Source organism: Dreissena polymorpha, chromosome 6 (genome assembly GCF_020536995.1).
Source record: "Dreissena polymorpha isolate Duluth1 chromosome 6, UMN_Dpol_1.0, whole genome shotgun sequence".
Lineage (NCBI taxonomy): Eukaryota > Metazoa > Mollusca > Bivalvia > Myida > Dreissenidae > Dreissena > Dreissena polymorpha.
In genome coordinates this window covers 117,010,801-117,028,292 of record NC_068360.1, presented here as the reverse complement: position 1 = coordinate 117,028,292, position 17,492 = coordinate 117,010,801, and the positions used below count along the sequence as shown (strand labels likewise).

The 17,492-nt window shown below is 36.8% G+C and overlaps 1 protein-coding gene across 1 annotated transcript; it reads right to left on the bottom strand.

The window, feature by feature from the left end:
- Positions 1 to 6,891: 6,891 nt before the first annotated feature.
- LOC127833278 (uncharacterized) lies at positions 6,892 to 14,132 on the bottom strand. Its single transcript, XM_052358446.1, has 9 exons — positions 14,068 to 14,132; positions 12,632 to 12,863; positions 11,850 to 12,059; positions 11,528 to 11,614; positions 10,995 to 11,054; positions 10,681 to 10,703; positions 9,131 to 9,218; positions 8,408 to 8,620; positions 6,892 to 7,726 (listed from the first exon to the last, which is right to left on the bottom strand). Exons 2-9 carry the CDS (start codon positions 12,767 to 12,769, stop codon positions 7,646 to 7,648), a joined length of 900 nt encoding a protein of 299 aa, XP_052214406.1. The 5' UTR covers positions 12,770 to 12,863; positions 14,068 to 14,132; the 3' UTR covers positions 6,892 to 7,645.
- Positions 14,133 to 17,492: the final 3,360 nt, after the last annotated feature.

The window sequence follows — 17,492 nt, the reverse complement described above, 5'->3', positions numbered from 1 at the left end:
GGGTCAAGGTCAAACGTCATATAGGGGGACATTGTGTATCACAAAGGCATCTTGTTATTTCTATGTCCCCCTCCACCTCCACTATAGGGGGGAGGACATATTGTTTTTGCCCTGTTGGTTGGTTGGTTGGTTGGTTGGTTTGCTCCAACTTTAACAATTTGCCATAACTTTTGCAATATTGAGGATAGCAACTTCATATTTGGCATGCATGTGTATCTCATGGAGCTGCATATTTTGAGTGGTGAAAGGTCAAGGTCAAATATATAGCTTCAAAGCGGCACAGAAGGGGACGTACTGATAGTGTTTCTGACAAACAAATATCTTGTTGTTTCATGAATTTCACACTAAAGTGTTAAGAAATACGACGTTTACATCAAAATGACTCTTTATGAATCATCAAAACTATGTATTTTATGAAACAAGAAATTAAACGAATAAGGCTTTTTGTAAATCTGAATGTTGAAGGAAGTACTGGTGTCAACATTGATCCTCATGAACCTAAAATTATTCCAATCAGATAGTTGTCTAAATGAATTTTGCTCTGTGTAAGACTGGGACTTTAGAAAGGCAATGGAAAAGCGTTTGACCTATTAGGTATTCTTATCGTAAAACAATCGCATTCAATATACGGAGAACTAGACAGAGAACACTTCATTATTTGAACATAATTTGATACCTACAGAATTTTTTTTTGCTTGTAAAATATAAGTACGAGTCTATTATTTCAACTTGAAATGTTGGTGAAAATGTGCTCTGGTCTTAGATTACTTCAAATCAGGGATACATAATAAGATTATTTAATTTATAGTACACTATTGTGCGAATATTAAGAAGAGCTGTGGTTTTAAAGTACTCGTACACGCCTGTAGATATAGAGTTTAAGGATGTGTCTGTATGCATACAGTCATTGCTTGGCAGCATGAAGTATCAATGCAAAAATAGCGTCATTAACCGTTTCTGACGAACTTCCTACATACCCAAACGCTTGACACCGTATAGAAAACTAAGTTTTCGTAGCTGATGATACATCCACAAGAAAATTGAAATGCAAATGGTACTACACAGTCAAAAGTATACCAATGGAAAGATCTAGGATCCCAAAAGGTGCCTGGTGCTGCTAAAGAAGTGAGCAGTGTGGAAATTCGGAACAGACGATGACATTTTCTGATTATGTGTTATATCAAGGGTATTTGTAAGTAAAATGTATTTAATTACAGGTGTAAGCACATGTGCTTCGTGAGTGTTGTTATCGAATACTTGACAAAATTAATTAAAGTTTGGAGGATATTCATCATTTCAATGTTGATGCCTTAAAGGGACAGGAGCGATGAACCAAAAAAAAAGGAGCTGGGTGAAGCTACCTCCTATTTTGCTCTACGTTTTCCCTAAGTATTCCAAGTTTGTTTGAGCCTATACATTGTGAAATGTGTTTTGTTATTATGAAACCGGTTAACGTCGAATAGACGCGATTTATATGGGTAATGATTTTAGATAGAAACGAATTGAGCAAATTACAAAATTACAAGGCCCGGTCAGACCGACTTACGAATATGCAACGTAGAAAAAACGCACAAAAATGCAGATTTTGATTATCCGGTGATGAAATTACCTGCTTTGCCGCTCAAGATTCTCGCAAACGGTGTGTGAAGCGTAGGAAACACACAATTACCGCACAAGTACCGGTGCTATAACGGGAAAAAAACGAACGTTTAACGGAAATGTACCTGATAATTAACGGTCGGCTAACGGATATGACTGTGCGAGTAAAGGACTTCTACCGGATAAAACGGCAGTGAAATGCATTAGTACCGGACAAAACGTTCGCCCAACGTGAGAGAAACGGAAAAGTACCGAACACCAACGTACAACGTACAACGATGAAAAAGTAGGGCACATCCTCAGAATCATGTGGCAAAACTTCAGGTTCTGGCAGGTTAAGGTCTCCGTTCTCAGCTGCTGCCTTCAGGTCGGAATCGTTCCACAACTGTGCATCGGATGCAGCAACACGGCCTCCAATGTCAGCCCAGACGAACTTGTACTCAGAATCCTACAGGGCTAGCAGGACAACGGTTAAGTACTTCTTGTAATTAAAATACGTAGACCCGGATCTTGGTGGACATTTGCAAGCAATATGTTCGCCATCAATAGCACCAAGAGTATGGGGGATATTCCAGCTGTCCCTGAAGCCGTCCGCTATTCGCGTGCAATCGGCAGCTGTGTTGGCAACGACATCACCTCGTCAGCATACTCATCTATGACTGCTCTACAGACCTGACGCGTAAAAGATAACAGTATAATAAGCTCGCGTGGATTATAAGTGTATGACACATGTAGTAGATAATCCATGACTTTTAGCGAGTGGATGATAAAGTAAAAATATACTACTTCATAAAATGTTCTTATAACTGTGTGCATTTCAAGATATGCGCACAAGACAGTACTAATTACATTATACAATTTAGAAGGTTAGTGTTGTAATGCGCGCCCTCATCTATTTGCCTTTTATCCTATACCAATAACTTAACACAATGCAATTCATATAAACTGATGCTAGACGTAGACATTAAAATATATAAAAATATTAAAATGACTAACAGAAGCCTTTTTTAAATTTATTTTAACACTATAGTAAATTAAGCGGTACTTATTTTTAGCACGAGAAGAGAAATAGTGTTGTGGGGTACCCTCCAGCCGAATCGCATATCACGGTACTTTGAACCAGACACAAGATGCCGCAGCGCAATTGATAGCTTCATCCCTGGTTCAATTGGACGTCTGTAGTTGTTGCGCTGTTTCGTTATCCTTTGGCTCACTCGTGCGAGAATCTCATCAAACATCTCGGTTGGCACTCTCATGAAGTTGACAGATGCGAAATGGATCTCTTGAACAATGCTATACAAACTACCGGTACATGTACCGCTTGTAATTGGTATATCACGTGTGTTATGTATCTTGAACACGGGTATACAAACTACTGGTGCACGTGGCGCTTGTCATTAATATCACGCAGGCGACATGGATCTCTTGAGCATGCGTATGTCAACTTACGGTACACGTGACGCTTGCCATTAATATCACGCAGGCGACATGGATCTCTTGAGCATTCGTGTGTCAACTAACGGTACACGTGACGCTTGCCATGAACATCACTCAGGCGACATGGATCTCTTGATAATGCGTATGTCAACTACCCCTACACATGAAGATTGCCATTAATATCACGCAGGCGACATCGATCTCATTAACATGCGTATGTCAACTAACGGTACACGTGACGCTTTATATTAATATCACGTATGTGACATGGATGTCTTGAACAAGGGTACGCCAACTAAAGATATACGTGACGCTTGATATTACTATCACACAGGCGACATGGATCTCTTGAACATGGTAACACCAACTACCGGTACACGTGACGCTTGATATATCGCGTATGTGATATGGATTTCTTGAACAAAGGTACGCCAACTAAAGGTACACGTGGCGCTTGACATTTCTATCACACAGGCGACACCGATCTCTTGAACAAGGCTATATATGTACCGCTTGTAATTGATATAACACGTGTGTTATGTATCTTGAACACGGGTATACAAACTACTGGTACACGTGGCGCTTGTCATTAATATCACGCAGGCGACATGGATTTCTTGGGCATGCGTATGTCAACTAACGGTACACGTGACGCTTGCCATTAAAGGGATCTTTTCACGCTTTGGTAAATTGACAAAATTGAAAAAAGTTGTTTCAGATTCGCAAATTTTCGTTTTAGTTATGATATTTGTGAGGAAACAGTAATACTGAACATTTACCATGGTCTAATATAGCCATTATATGCATCTTTTGACGATTTTAAAACCTAAAAATTATAAAGCGTTGCAACGCGAAACGATTGAATAATTTGGAGAGTTCTGTTTTTGTCGATAAATTTGGCGAAACTACGAAGATTGCTTATATAAGGTATAAAATACTTTACGAATATGTACTCGGCGGAATAGCTCAGTAGGCTAAAGCGTTTTTACTTCAGGACTCCAGGGGTCACTGGTTCGAAACCTGGTCCGGGCAATGTTCTTTTCCTTTTTTAAATTTTATTCTTGATTTTTTACTGGAGCTTTTACGATCCAATGTTTACATTTATCGATATAAAGCATTTAATGAATACGTAAAAAAATGCCGAAATCTGTGAAAAGGCCCCTTTAATATCACGCATGCAACATGGATCTCTTGAGCATGCGTATGTCAACTAACGGTACACGTGACGCTTGCCATGAACATCACGCAGGCGACATGGATCTCTTGTGCATGCGTATGTCAACTATCGGTACACTTGACGCTTGTCATGAACATCACGCAGGCGACATGGATCTCTTGAGCATGCGTATGTCAACTAACGGTACACGTGACGCTTGCCATGAACATCACTCAGGCGACATGGATCTCTTGGGCATGCGTATGTCAACCGCCGTTACAAGTGACGCTCGTCATTTATATCAAAGTACTAGTACATGTACCGCTTGTAATTGATATCACACGTGCGTTATGTATCTTGAACATGGGTATACAAACTACTGGTACACGTGGCGCTTGTTATGTCACGCATGCGACATGGATCTCTTGAATATGCGTATATAAACCACCGATACACGTGACGCTTGAATGATATCACGCATGCGACATTGTTCACTTGAACATGACTATGCCAACTAAGGTACAATTGTCTCTTGTAATAGATATTACTTGAACATGGGTATGCGAACTATCGATGTACGTGCCGCTTGTACTTGATATGGCACATGAATTTATGTAACATTTGTATGAAACTACCGGTAAATGTACCGCTTGTAATCGTGTCACCAGTTATAACAATGTTTAACCGTATAGTAAATCTCATTGTCATTTTTAAAACCTAGATATGCCCGATACACCAGTCACTCGTGTCAACCTGTTCACTTGAAGGAAAGTTGTAATTTGTATTGATATGGCTCCTTTGAGGTAAGAATAATAACACATTGTATGCATAATAGTTATATTGATCAAAAAGTGAAACAACATGATACCACCATACATCACATTACAAAAACTGTATACAAATACGAATATTTATTTGCAGTCAGGCCACAGGGCCATAATACATAGTTTAATTTCATAATTATATAAAATAACCTGAATAGTTAAAGAAAACAAAGTCATATGATGCAACACGCATGCACTTTCGTAGAACAAATGCTGCTATACATTATAATACCACCAAAACAAGGATTACTTTATAATTAACTACCTATAACATGTAAGCATGCAAAATAGTAACATACTTATAAAGTAACCTAAGAATCAGTATTTTTTATCAGATATAAATAAACAATGCAATACAAGCATGCAGAATTAAAATGACAGCTAATTTGCATGATAATTACGTAGTTGTTATATATTAGCATGCACATACACACATTTTGCAATCAAAAATATGTGCTTGTCATTTTCATCGGCCATTAACATATTGAACAAACCAAAGTTTCCATTTCATTCAAACACAGCGGAATAAACAAATCATATCTGTGTTATATAATGGGCACTGCATAAACACAGGGTACTCATCTTCTACATTATAAACATGTCGCATAAGACAAAATTTACAGTATCTATGATCACGTATATAACATACAACAAGAATATCAGTGAAACTGATGGATGCTCCCCGATGATGCGCTATGTCAATCTATGTGTTAATAACCACCTTAAAAAATTCTATTATTAGCCTCGGTGACATTGACCCCAGTGACCTCAAACCTCATCAAAAGGAAGAGGTCATGCAAGGTACCTACGTGCCAAATATGAAAGAGATCGTTAAAGTATTGAATGTGCTATGAGAAACTGTGACAAAAGTGTGACGGAAAAATCTATTATTAGCCTTGGTGACCTTGACCCCAGTGACCTCATCAAAAGGTTAAGGTCCATGCAAGGTACCTACATGCCTAATATGAAAGAGATCGGTAAAGAATTGAAGGTGCTATGGGAAACTAGTGAGGAAGGACAAACTGGAAACTATATGCTCCGGCGAAATTGTATTTCGGGAGCATAACAATTAGGAAAAATATGAAAAATAACGAATTTCAAGAATAAATGCTACAACAGAATCAGGAACACTGATAATAAAATGGCTTTTGTAAGGTGCATGAAGACAGCGAAATGAATACTGCAAATCATACAAGTCACAGAACATATAATTGACAATTTTTCATAAATGATTCAGCTATAAAGGTGCCATGATGACACTATATCGCTCATCTGACTGTTGTTCTTGTCTATAAACTTGAACTCTCTTCCTGGCCATTTAAAAGAAGTGTTCACTATGAGCAAATAAGGACAAATTTGCCTGTGAGTTGGGTATAGCATATTTTGAAATTCACGAAGGAGGTCAACCAGACGATGTTTTATGCCAAATATATAAGCTTTCCTTTTGGTTGCCATTGCAACCAGATTTATGCATGGAATGCATTTCATTTAACAACTTTGAAAGAGGTTCATGAAAGAAAACTCGTGCCATGTTTCATTAAGATTGGCACAGAGGTTAGATGTTGTTTAAGTAAAAAATGTTGACCCATGACGGACCAAGACCATTCACAATAGCTCACCCTGAGCACTTTATGCTCAGTTGAGATATAAACACAAAACAATTATTGCATAATAATACATAGTATGTGTTTACTCGCTCAGTCTTTAAATAGAAAAAAGCATCAAAAGATGCAATAGTAAGTATTCCAAAGTTCAGATGAACTTAAAATTATAGATCATTTAAGTATCACATTAAACTAACCCAGCTAAAGCAATTCTTATCTTTTTTCATATGATAACTTTTTCTTCTTATTCCATTCATTTAAAAGAATTGTAGGTAAAAGCAAAAGTAGTGACTGTGACATCTGACGGGCCAACCTTTTAATGCACTGTATAAAGCTGTTGAATTGTTCACATATTTCAGATTTTACAGATTCAAAGCCTTGAAGTCTGCTAGCTGTAAAAGCACTAGAACATTTGTGGGAGTAGCCATGGAAAATGTCATGAAAAAAAGTTCATTTTTATAGTATCCTACTTTCTCTGTTTAGGCAATATTCTTGTAAATTACATGCAAAGTCATAAAACACGTCTTGTGGAGGGGTTTCTAAATAGCTATAGAGTGATAATGCGGGATCTTTTCTTCCTTCTGCCCCAGTCATGTGGAAACCATAGCAATGTCCATGGTCTGCACAGAACCAAAGAAATAATGTTGATGTTCCTCGAGCAGAAGTTTCAACTTTAGAATAATCTATTTTCATGTTTGAAGCCCAACTGAACCAAAAATTAAAAAAAACTGTTTGATCCATAAACCTAGCCTTATTGTGGCGAGTTTTATACATCTCATTTTTAAACTGGCAGTAAGAGGAAAAAGTGCAACTAGAATTCATAACCATAGATACAAATTCCCACCCTATTTCATCTCCTGCTGCTGTATCCCTACTTAATACATGTAAACAATCTAAGTCCCCTTCATCCCAAAGAATTCTGCATGGCTTACTAATTGAATTATAGCATTCACGTATATGAATGTCACATTTTACAGGTGCAAAATTTGTGTAAATATTTAATGTCCTTTGTCTTTCGTGTATGGTCAGTCCATTTTCACTGTAATTATCGTCATCTTCTCGCTTGAGCCAACCGCTTCCACAGGGACCGGTATTGTCTGGAATATCTGGAAATAATACAGGTCCTTTTAGGCAGCCATCTGAACATCGAACAAGGTTAGAATCATTCCACTGATCACGTTTTATGATATTTTTCCTTAACTCATTATTGTCTTTAAGTCTGGGAGAATGTTTACTTCTACACTTAAAATTCCAAAGTCCAGATTCCTCATTGAAGTTATTGTATGCAGCAGTACTTAATGTAACCGAAACAGGCATTTCATCATCAATATTGTCATCAAATAACTGCTGTTCTTCATCATCATTGTTATCAATATTTGTATGAATTAAATCTTCCCACATGTGAGTATATGATTTAAATAAGTTTAAGTGCCTACAAACCTTCGAATTTAGTAAAGTACTTATATTTCTCTTATAACCAACCAGACAGGCCAAAAACAATATATTCCGATCATTTGATCTTGGGGCATACAAATAGAAAATGGTCAATATATAAGATAATAATTTCAAACTAGCACCTTCCTCAAATTACCCTAACCACACATATAATATATATATATATATATATATATATATATATATATAATATATATATATATATATATATATATATATATATATATATATATATATATTTATTTATTTATAGAACATTAACAAGGTTAAAATTCCTCTGATTAAGGAACTTGCCCACTAATATTGTTTATTATAAGGCAGGAATATCTCACCGGTCCAGGGTTAAGTTCAACGTCATTTGAAAGAATAAGAAGAAGCTGTGAAGTGTCTACATCTTGTTGGGGCGTCTCGTCAGTGTCTCGTTGGAAAAAGAAGTGGGATGGCACATTGACTTTATCTTCATTTGCGGCGTTGTCATCTTGTTGGGGCGTCTCTTCAGTGTCTCGGTGGCAATGTATGTTGGATGGCACGTTGATTTCATCTTCCTATAATAGAATAACCCTTCCTTTAATACAATACTTACTAGACAAACAAGACTATTGCCAAGCAATGTATGTCCCCTACAGGTTCCACCATTATCAGATTTTTTTGGATTTTTTTTTTCATTATATATATTTACAAATTACTACCGGTTATATAATTTGAAAAGCGTATACCTTTGAAGATGATTTGAAATAATGTGAATACATCCCTTTCATTAAATTCATTCTTTTTAATGAAAACATAAAATTTGTTTATAGCATTGTGCCATGCTATCAGATCAATTGGCATGCTACAAATATATTGTCATATAAACAGGGCAATCATTGTCTTTCATGCTTGAACCAATTACTATATTATGATACATACAAATAGGACACAGATGAATCAAACACACATTCTGCTGATTTATATTAAAATCAAAGTAATGAAAATACCTATGAAAGAAATATTTATGTAAATTGTCAAGATGGAAAGTGTTAAAAGTATGGAGCATATCGTCATAAAATTAGTACCAAGCATAAGCCATTCAACTTGTATGCAGGCAGGAAAACAGCCACATCTTCAGTAATGTCAAGGTAAACAAATCCACTGCAGCATGACCTTTAATGCATGACGAAAAAACAGGATCATTAATGCAGTGTCTGTGAATGCATAATCATGTAAAATTAATATTCATTCAGGCTAAAAATTGCCATCCAGTAAAAAAGGGAAACTATGTCTGAACTATATTTTTGTTGTCCCGGACAATATTGGACGACCACTAATTCCAATGACCGTCAATATAAAACTAACAAAACGATTTAAACCTATTTGACATGAAACTAACAAGAGAGTTACTGCAGTAATAGCATTCATGCAGCAAGTTTTAATATAAAACAAGAGCACCGCATAACGGGTGCCATGCTCGGCTGCAAAAGCTTGTCAGAGTGATCTTGATCTTTGACCTAGTGACCCAAAATGGGTGTGGTGTGTAGAACTCATCAAGGTGCATATACATATGAGTTTCAAAGTTGAAGGTGGAAGCACTTTGATTTTAGAGCCAATGATAAGGTTTTAGCACGACGCCGGTGGACGACGAGCAGGCTATGACAATACCTCGGGTTTTCTCCGAAAACAGCCTCGCTAATAAATATTGTTGGGGTGTCTAAAATAAAGCAACAATGAGTGCCTTATGTTGGCATATGTTTATGTTGTATGTAATTCCATTAAGAAAGGTGATTTTTATGAAACTACTTAAGAATGCATTACATTTATGTATAATAGGTAAACAACAGCTGTCACCATAGGATGACTTATGCCCCCTATAAACGCTTGATAGAAGTTATGAGCTTTTTTCGAAACTTAAACACAGATTTCGAAACCTAAACGCAGACCCTAAGTTCAAGGTCAAGGTCACAGGGGTCAAAATTTGTGTGCGCATGGAAAGGCTTTGTCAATATACACATGCATGCCAAATATGAAGTTGCTATCTGAAGCGACATAGAAGTTATGAGCATTTTTCGAAACCTAAACGTAAAGTGTGACAGACAGACTATATGCCCTCCTTCGGTGGCATAAAAAGATGTGCCAGAAATTAATGACTTCAAGGATATAATACATGTAAATGTTAACAAATAGATTTTTTTCAACGAAAGCAAAAACAACAAAACAAAATGCACCAAACAAGCTTCCTATTCCTTGATAACATGTATAAATCTGCATTTATTTACTGTGCTTTCCCTATCGGTATTTTATGGCTATTTATTTCACACATATTTCACTACCAGTAACATGATGATGAATAAAAACAAGAGCACCGCATAGCAGGTGCCAACGCTCGGCTGCAGGTGCAGTTTCTTTTTTTAAGAGTTCACAGTGATCTTGACCTTTGACCTAGTGACACAAAAAAGGGTGTGGCATGTATAACTCATCAAGGTGCAGCTACATATAAAGTTTCAAAGTTATAGGATGAAGCACATTAAACATTGTGGCATTTCTTTGTTAACTGAAACAATTAACACATGCATGTACATGCAAACAAAAATTTCAACAATAACAAATGCACCAATCAAGCTTTATATACCTTGTGTGGCATTTCTTTGCCAACTGAAACAATTTACACATGCATGTACAGGCATGGCATAAGTGCAAAACCTCATCCACCAAAGTTGACTATTTTGAAAAATAACAACAATTATATAATAATATGCAGAAGACAACAGAAAGGAAAGATGTCCTCAAAATAATAACACTAATATGGTCTTTTACTTATATTTTACTTTCAAAATAGGTTTGGTTGTGGTTTTTTTTTCAACAAAAAAAACTTGTTTTAAGAATTAGTAGGACATTTCCACAATGAAACAGTGAGGGTTATCTGAAATTAACAGTATTTTTTACCTTCTTTCCATATCTTTTGACATTTCTGGTTGCAGACCTCTTAGCTCTGGCTGTGACAACCTGAGAATGAATTGTGTGTGTGAAAATATGGAAAACAAAATTATATAAACTAACTAGTTTATTTTTTATACAATTACAGAATGTTATGTTCTGATATAACTGAATGGTTATGACATCAACTCTATGGTCTGGCTTTCACACAAAGACATCTGTTGAACTTTTCATGTTTACCACTTAATGACAAACAATGCTCTTTGATGATTAAAGGCATTGCTTTAAAAGTATAGGACCTGCAGTCCAACTATTGCCTTACAGCTACCAATAATGAAGGGCATTATGGTGCTAATCAGGGGCAAAAAGGCGAGGCTAAAAAAGAGACATGACAGGGTGCCCAGCTTTACGGCTCTAGACATAACATTAATTTATAGGCTGTAACAAGCCATATGAGCAATCAATACTGGATTGCAATCACTTTATAAATGTTCATTAAGAATGATGAAATATCTGTACGATTAAATGCATAGAAAAGTTACCGTTATTTTATGTGTCTGAGGCTTAATGTCCCTGGGAACTGGTACTTCACTTGCATCCACCTTGTCTTGAATCTCTGGTTGAGCTCCCTACAATTTATTTAACCATAATACAGGTATTATACTTTTTTTAAACGGCTTATTTTAATCAAAAATATAAACATTACAGCAAAATCAAATTGTTATGAATATTTGTAGGTGGAAGCGCTTTGATTTTAGAGTCAATGTTAAGGTTTTAGCCTGACGCAGAATTGCAGTTTGTGCATAAATCACATTTGCTTATGGCTCATAAATGCAGTCCACTTTGTTGTAGCACTAAACTCACAGTCTGCACAATATCCGAAAAGAGTGCTATGGTGCTGTCATGCTCCTGAACCGGTACTTCCGTGGCTGAGAGAGCTGGCCATTTTGTAGGATCTTGAACAGCAGCCTCCACACACAGCTGGTTTGGCAGGTCGTCATGTATGGATGCTAAACACCTCCTAGCCCCTTCAGCACTCAGATGTAGTCCATCATGGGACAAGTACAGGGACTTCTTAAAATTAAATTTTGATTATTGATAGTTACCGTACTAATTTGTTTTAAACATAACTAAGATATTAAAGCAGCAAATTAAATGAACTGGTTTTCCTCAACGAATGAAAAATATTTTAGTTTCAATCAATTAGAGTGTACAACTCTGAACTGACCAAAATGATCATCCTGACAAAACTTATACAAGAACTTCTAAAAAAATGATAATACATTTCATAACTTCCATATTACAGCACAGGCAGATATCTTTAATTATGGGGCTTTACTTCTAGAGCTGAAACCAACAAAACGTGCAAGTGTACCACCACAAAGTAATACATCTATTTTAAAATTCATGATATTTCATGTAAAAGTTATTAAAAACCAGTAATTGCAACAAAACTGCTCAATGAGTCAATTTTCACCAATTAAGGAGGCATATCTCTTGAGCCAAAGAAGGATGTCTGAACAGAATTTGGGATTGGTCCACCGCAGTATAATGATGCATATATTTATTTTAAGTTTCATGATGATGAAATTCCATGCAACAGTTGCTGAGAAACTTCCTATTTCACTCTAGATCTTTCCCTATACCTGTTTATTTGCTGCATAGTCCATGTATCTCACAGAAGGCACATGGTGACTCAGTTCCCACAGCATGCTGTTTGCGCTCCTTATCCACTGGCAGTAGTTCCTCAACTGTGCCCCTGAGAGTGGCCATCGGGGAAACATTCTCACATCAAAATCACGTGGAAGAATCACGCAAAGCACCACGTGTATTTCAGTGCACACACTGAATACAACATCAAGGATCTCAGTCACACAACTAAAAATAACAAGCAAATTCATTGAATTGATATACCCTGCCAATATGCTTCTGGACAAAAAAGTGTTATATTTGACACTAAAGAAGCATTTTTTTAAGAAACAAAGGGCCATAACTCTGCTATTAACAGATGGTGTACGATGCCATTTGGCCTGCAGCATCCTCTTATCCATATATATACTCATACCAAGTTTCAATGAAATCCGCCAAAGCACTTCCAAGATATGGCTCTGGACACAAAAGTGCTGGACGGACAGATGGAAAGACAGACGGACAGACAACCCCAAAACATATCCATCCTCCTATGGCAAGGGATAATAATGTAATGGTATTAGTTGCTCATTGTATTATCTTCCCATCACAAACAATTATTAAATAGAGATGTGTTCGTCAGAAACACAATGCCCCATATTGCGCCGCTTTGTATTTATTTTTTTACCTTTGACCTTGAAGGATGACCTTGAACCTCCACCACTCAAATGTGCAGCTTCATGAGATACACGTGCACACCAAATATCAAGTTGCTATCTTCAATATTGAAAAAGTTATGGCCAATGTTAAAGTTTTCAGACGGACAGACGCCATATATTTGACATTTGACCTTGAAGGATGACCTTTCACCAATTAAAAATGTTCAGCTCCATGAGGTACACACGCATGCCAAATATCAAGTTTCTATCTTTAATAATGCAAAAGTTATGGCCAACGTTGAAGTTTTTTTTCCCGACGGACGGACAGACTGACACACATACTGACTGACGGACAGTTCAACTTCTATGTGCAACCCTACTGGGGGCATAACAAGTTACAAACAACTACAAAAATATTTGAGAAACTAACTTATTTTATTTCATTAAAATGCCAATCCAAAAAAATCTAATAAGAAAGTGATACTAAGTTGATCAAGCTCATTTTTATTCATGCTGCTAAGCTGTTCAGTGGCGGATCCAGGGTTTCTAGTTAGGGGGTTGGTGTGGACATTCAATAACACAGGCCAATGTAAAAGCATAATGGTGTAGTGGATGTGGTGTCCGCCTAGTGATAGGGAGTTAGGAGGTTCTCATTATCTTCTCCATAAACACCAAGTTCTGGTTCTTCCCAGGAACAGACTCGAGTGTCTCAATAAGCATAGTGCGTTCCCTGCAATAAAGCTAAGGTAAAAAGGTTAAATAAAACTAAAACTGAAAAATTACTGTTAACATACCGGTAGAAATTGCTATCCTTGCAGCAAACATCGTTAGAGCCAAGATGCAGGTACAATATGTCGTAACAACCCTGACATCAGCTCTTGATGCAGCAGCTTTCTAAAGCCCTTCCGGTCAGACACATACTTTGCACCTGCATAGTAAATAAGATCTTCCATTTGGAATTGGTTTTCATTTGCAATAATTTTTCTTGAGTTGTCATTTGTTATTGAATATTATGAAAAATAGTCATCATTGCTATGTTCGAGACAAGCAAGCTTATCTTTGTTAATATTTATCTCACTGTTCTATGTGCGTCAAATTTCTGGATTTGCAATCTTTTTCCCCATTTTGGTTACAGCAGAAAGGGTTATTTGGCTTGATTCCATAATACATGTTTTATCAGTGTAATAATATACATGACGGTGTACATGTAAATACCATGAAAACTGTTAGGGTAAAATATCTTTTTGGGTATTGAAGCAATATTCAGTGGAGTTTTAAGCATTTCTTTAAAAACAAGAGATGCGTTTGTTGGAAACACAATGCCCCCTATTGCACCGCCTTTGAAGCCTATGTACATGTATTCAAACTTTGACCTTGAAGGATGACCTTGACCTTTCACCACTCAAAAATGTGCAGCTCCATGAGATACACATGCATGCCAAATAATCTAGTTGCTATCTTCAATATTACAAATTTTGACCTTTGACCTTGAAGGATGACCTTGACCTTTCATCACTCAAAATGTGCAGCTCCATGAGATATACATGCATGCCAAATATCAAGTTGCTATCTTCAATATTTAAAAAGTTATGGCCAATGTTAAAATTTTCAGTACGGACGGAATATTTGACATTTGACCTTGAAGAATGACCTTGATTTTCACCTTTTACCACTCAAATATTCAGCTCCAAGAGATACCCATGCATAAAAAAAAATCAAGTTGCTCTCTTCAATATTTAAAAAGTTATGGCCAATGTTAAAGTTTTCGGACGGACGGAATATTTGACATTTGACCTTGAAGAATAACCTTGGACCTTCACCTTTCATCACTCAAAATGTTCAGCTCCAGGAGATACCCATGCATGCCAAATATCAAGTTGCTATCTCAATAGTGAACAAGTTATGGCCAATGTTAAAGTTTTTCGGTATGGACGGACAGACGCCATATATTAGACATTTGACCTTCACCTTTCACCACTCAAAATGTTCAGCCTCAGGAGATACACATACATGCCAAATATCAAATTGCTATCGTCAATAGTGAAAAAGTTATGACCAATGTTAGTTTTCGGACGGATGGACATATGCCATATATTAGACCTTTGACCTTGAAGGATGGACTTGACCTTCACCTTTCACCACTCAAAATGTTGCAGCTCAATGAGATGCACATGCATGCCAAATATAACGGTGCTATGTTAAATATTGAAAAAGTTATGACCATTAAGTGTTCGGACGGACGGACAGACTGACAGTTCAACTGCATATGCCACCTACCGGGGGCATAAAAACAATTATTTGGTACACAAAGCTTCAAATAAATATTAAAATTAGCAACCTTTTTTCCAAAGGCAGCAACAAACACTGCAGGGCTAGATTGAACTTTACCGGTACGCAGTTGTTTACAACCATCGACAAAGCGGGGGTTGGGGGCAGTAGCCCCCGATACTAAAGAAATATATAGGATAAAGGATAATAAGGTGTTGCGTAAGTTGTTATGTGTTAGGTGTTAAGGGTTAGAGTACGCTGTTTGATGTTAAGTGTTGCGTACCGGTAAAGTTCAATCGTCCCACTGCAGTATAAGACAGTAGCTAAAATAATTATGCCAACGCAAAAATCATCAAAAGATTATGGCGGCAATTTATATAGACTATTTAAGACAGTAAAAGGGGTAATATAAAGCAGCATGCCACAGAAACATGTTGGGTCTCACACTCAACTATAAACAGTTAAAAATTATTCACCAGATACGGGCAGAAAGTCAATCCTTGCATTTGGAGGACATGCAGACTTCAAACGATGGACATTGGAATCCCCGGCAATAAGAACACGAACATCGCTGCTGCACCAGACATGTTCTTCACCTGAAACAGAATAAACGGCTCTAGGAGAAGTGCCCCCCGGAGAACTGCCCCCCCCCCAAAGATTTTTCACTGGGCGGAGAACTGCCCCCTCACTCTTTTTTATAGGGCGGAGAACTGCCCCCTGCTGATTAATAAGGGGCGGAGAACTGCCCCCCTGTCAGAATTGATGACCCGGAGAAGTGCCCCCTAATTAAAGAAATTTCGCGGCTATATATAAAACGAGTATTATAATGACAATAACGCCAGTAACTTTCTTGCTATTATGTCTGGAAATTGAGTGAAATTTCAAAAGTAATATAAAGTTGTACAAGTATTAAAGTTATAAAACGGCAAAAAAATACCTGCCTCGGCATGGACGTCGCCATCTTGATAATCACGTGATTTTCGTCTATGTTAACAAAGAAAAACAAATCACTTTTTGCTAATAAAAAGTTTTCGCGGCTGAATTATTTGATATTTTCCCCGTAATCAAAACAAACAATTAGCATGCAATTTAATCCATCCGTATGCAAGCTGAAAACAATAATTTATTTGTTTGTTTTCGCCAATTACGGATTTGGACGGTTCAATATAATAAACCCGTATGCCGCTTTATTCAAAGCTAACAAGTTCTTAACAATTAAGGTCGGTCCGGTCTACCATTAAAAGATCGCGGTGCTTATCGTTAACGGTAACAAGTTCTCTGCCTGCCTAATTAGCTGCTAATTAAAGCAACTGTTACCGATTTTGTTTGTTTGGCATGTCGACATGATCTGCTCAAAATGCTAACTGTTGCAGATTGTATGTATGTATGAATGTATGTTTTGAACGTTTATGTAAGCATGTATATATTTTTTAATGTATGTCTGAATGTATGTATGTATGATTGTAACTGTGAATGTATGTATGCATGTAATGTGTGTATTTATGTATGTTATTTTGTATTTCACATGAATTAACTAAACACATAAATAAATTGATTATTAATTCGACTTCACTTTACTTTTTTCTTCAAGTCAGCTAAATTATTGCCTTTGCTTTGCCTATTAATTTACTTTTATACGTTTAGTTACGTTTTTTTTTCCATGGGTCAATACTATCTTTATAATGTAAATAATTCCGATGTAACTTTCCTCCATAAGTACTGAGTTGCACGTCTATATATAGTTGCGACACATGGCCGTATTAACATGCACGCGTTTCCTGTGTGGATCGATATGTTTCGCGCTCTTATTAAAACACGACTTTTACATGGCATTCCGTATAGTGAGTGTGTGAAGATGCGTTACCCAAGGGCTTTCCCACCAGTTTATCACATGCCCTTTAGCCAATTTGTGTTATCAGTTCGATATAAATGGCAATATATTGTACTTAAA

Excerpts from the sequence above, each read along its gene's own strand:
- LOC127833278 (XM_052358446.1), bottom strand. The coding sequence starts at position 12,769 with ATGTTTCCCCGATGGCCACTCTCAGGGGCACAGTTGAGGAACTACTGC. Across the intron at positions 11,615-11,849 it reads TTTCGGATATTGTGCAGACT|GGAGCTCAACCAGAGATTCA; the intron begins GTGAGTTTAGTG and ends AATAAATTGTAG. Across the intron at positions 9,219-10,680 it reads GCAAAGAAATGCCACACAAG|GTCATGCTGCAGTGGATTTG; the intron begins GTATATAAAGCT and ends CATGCATTAAAG.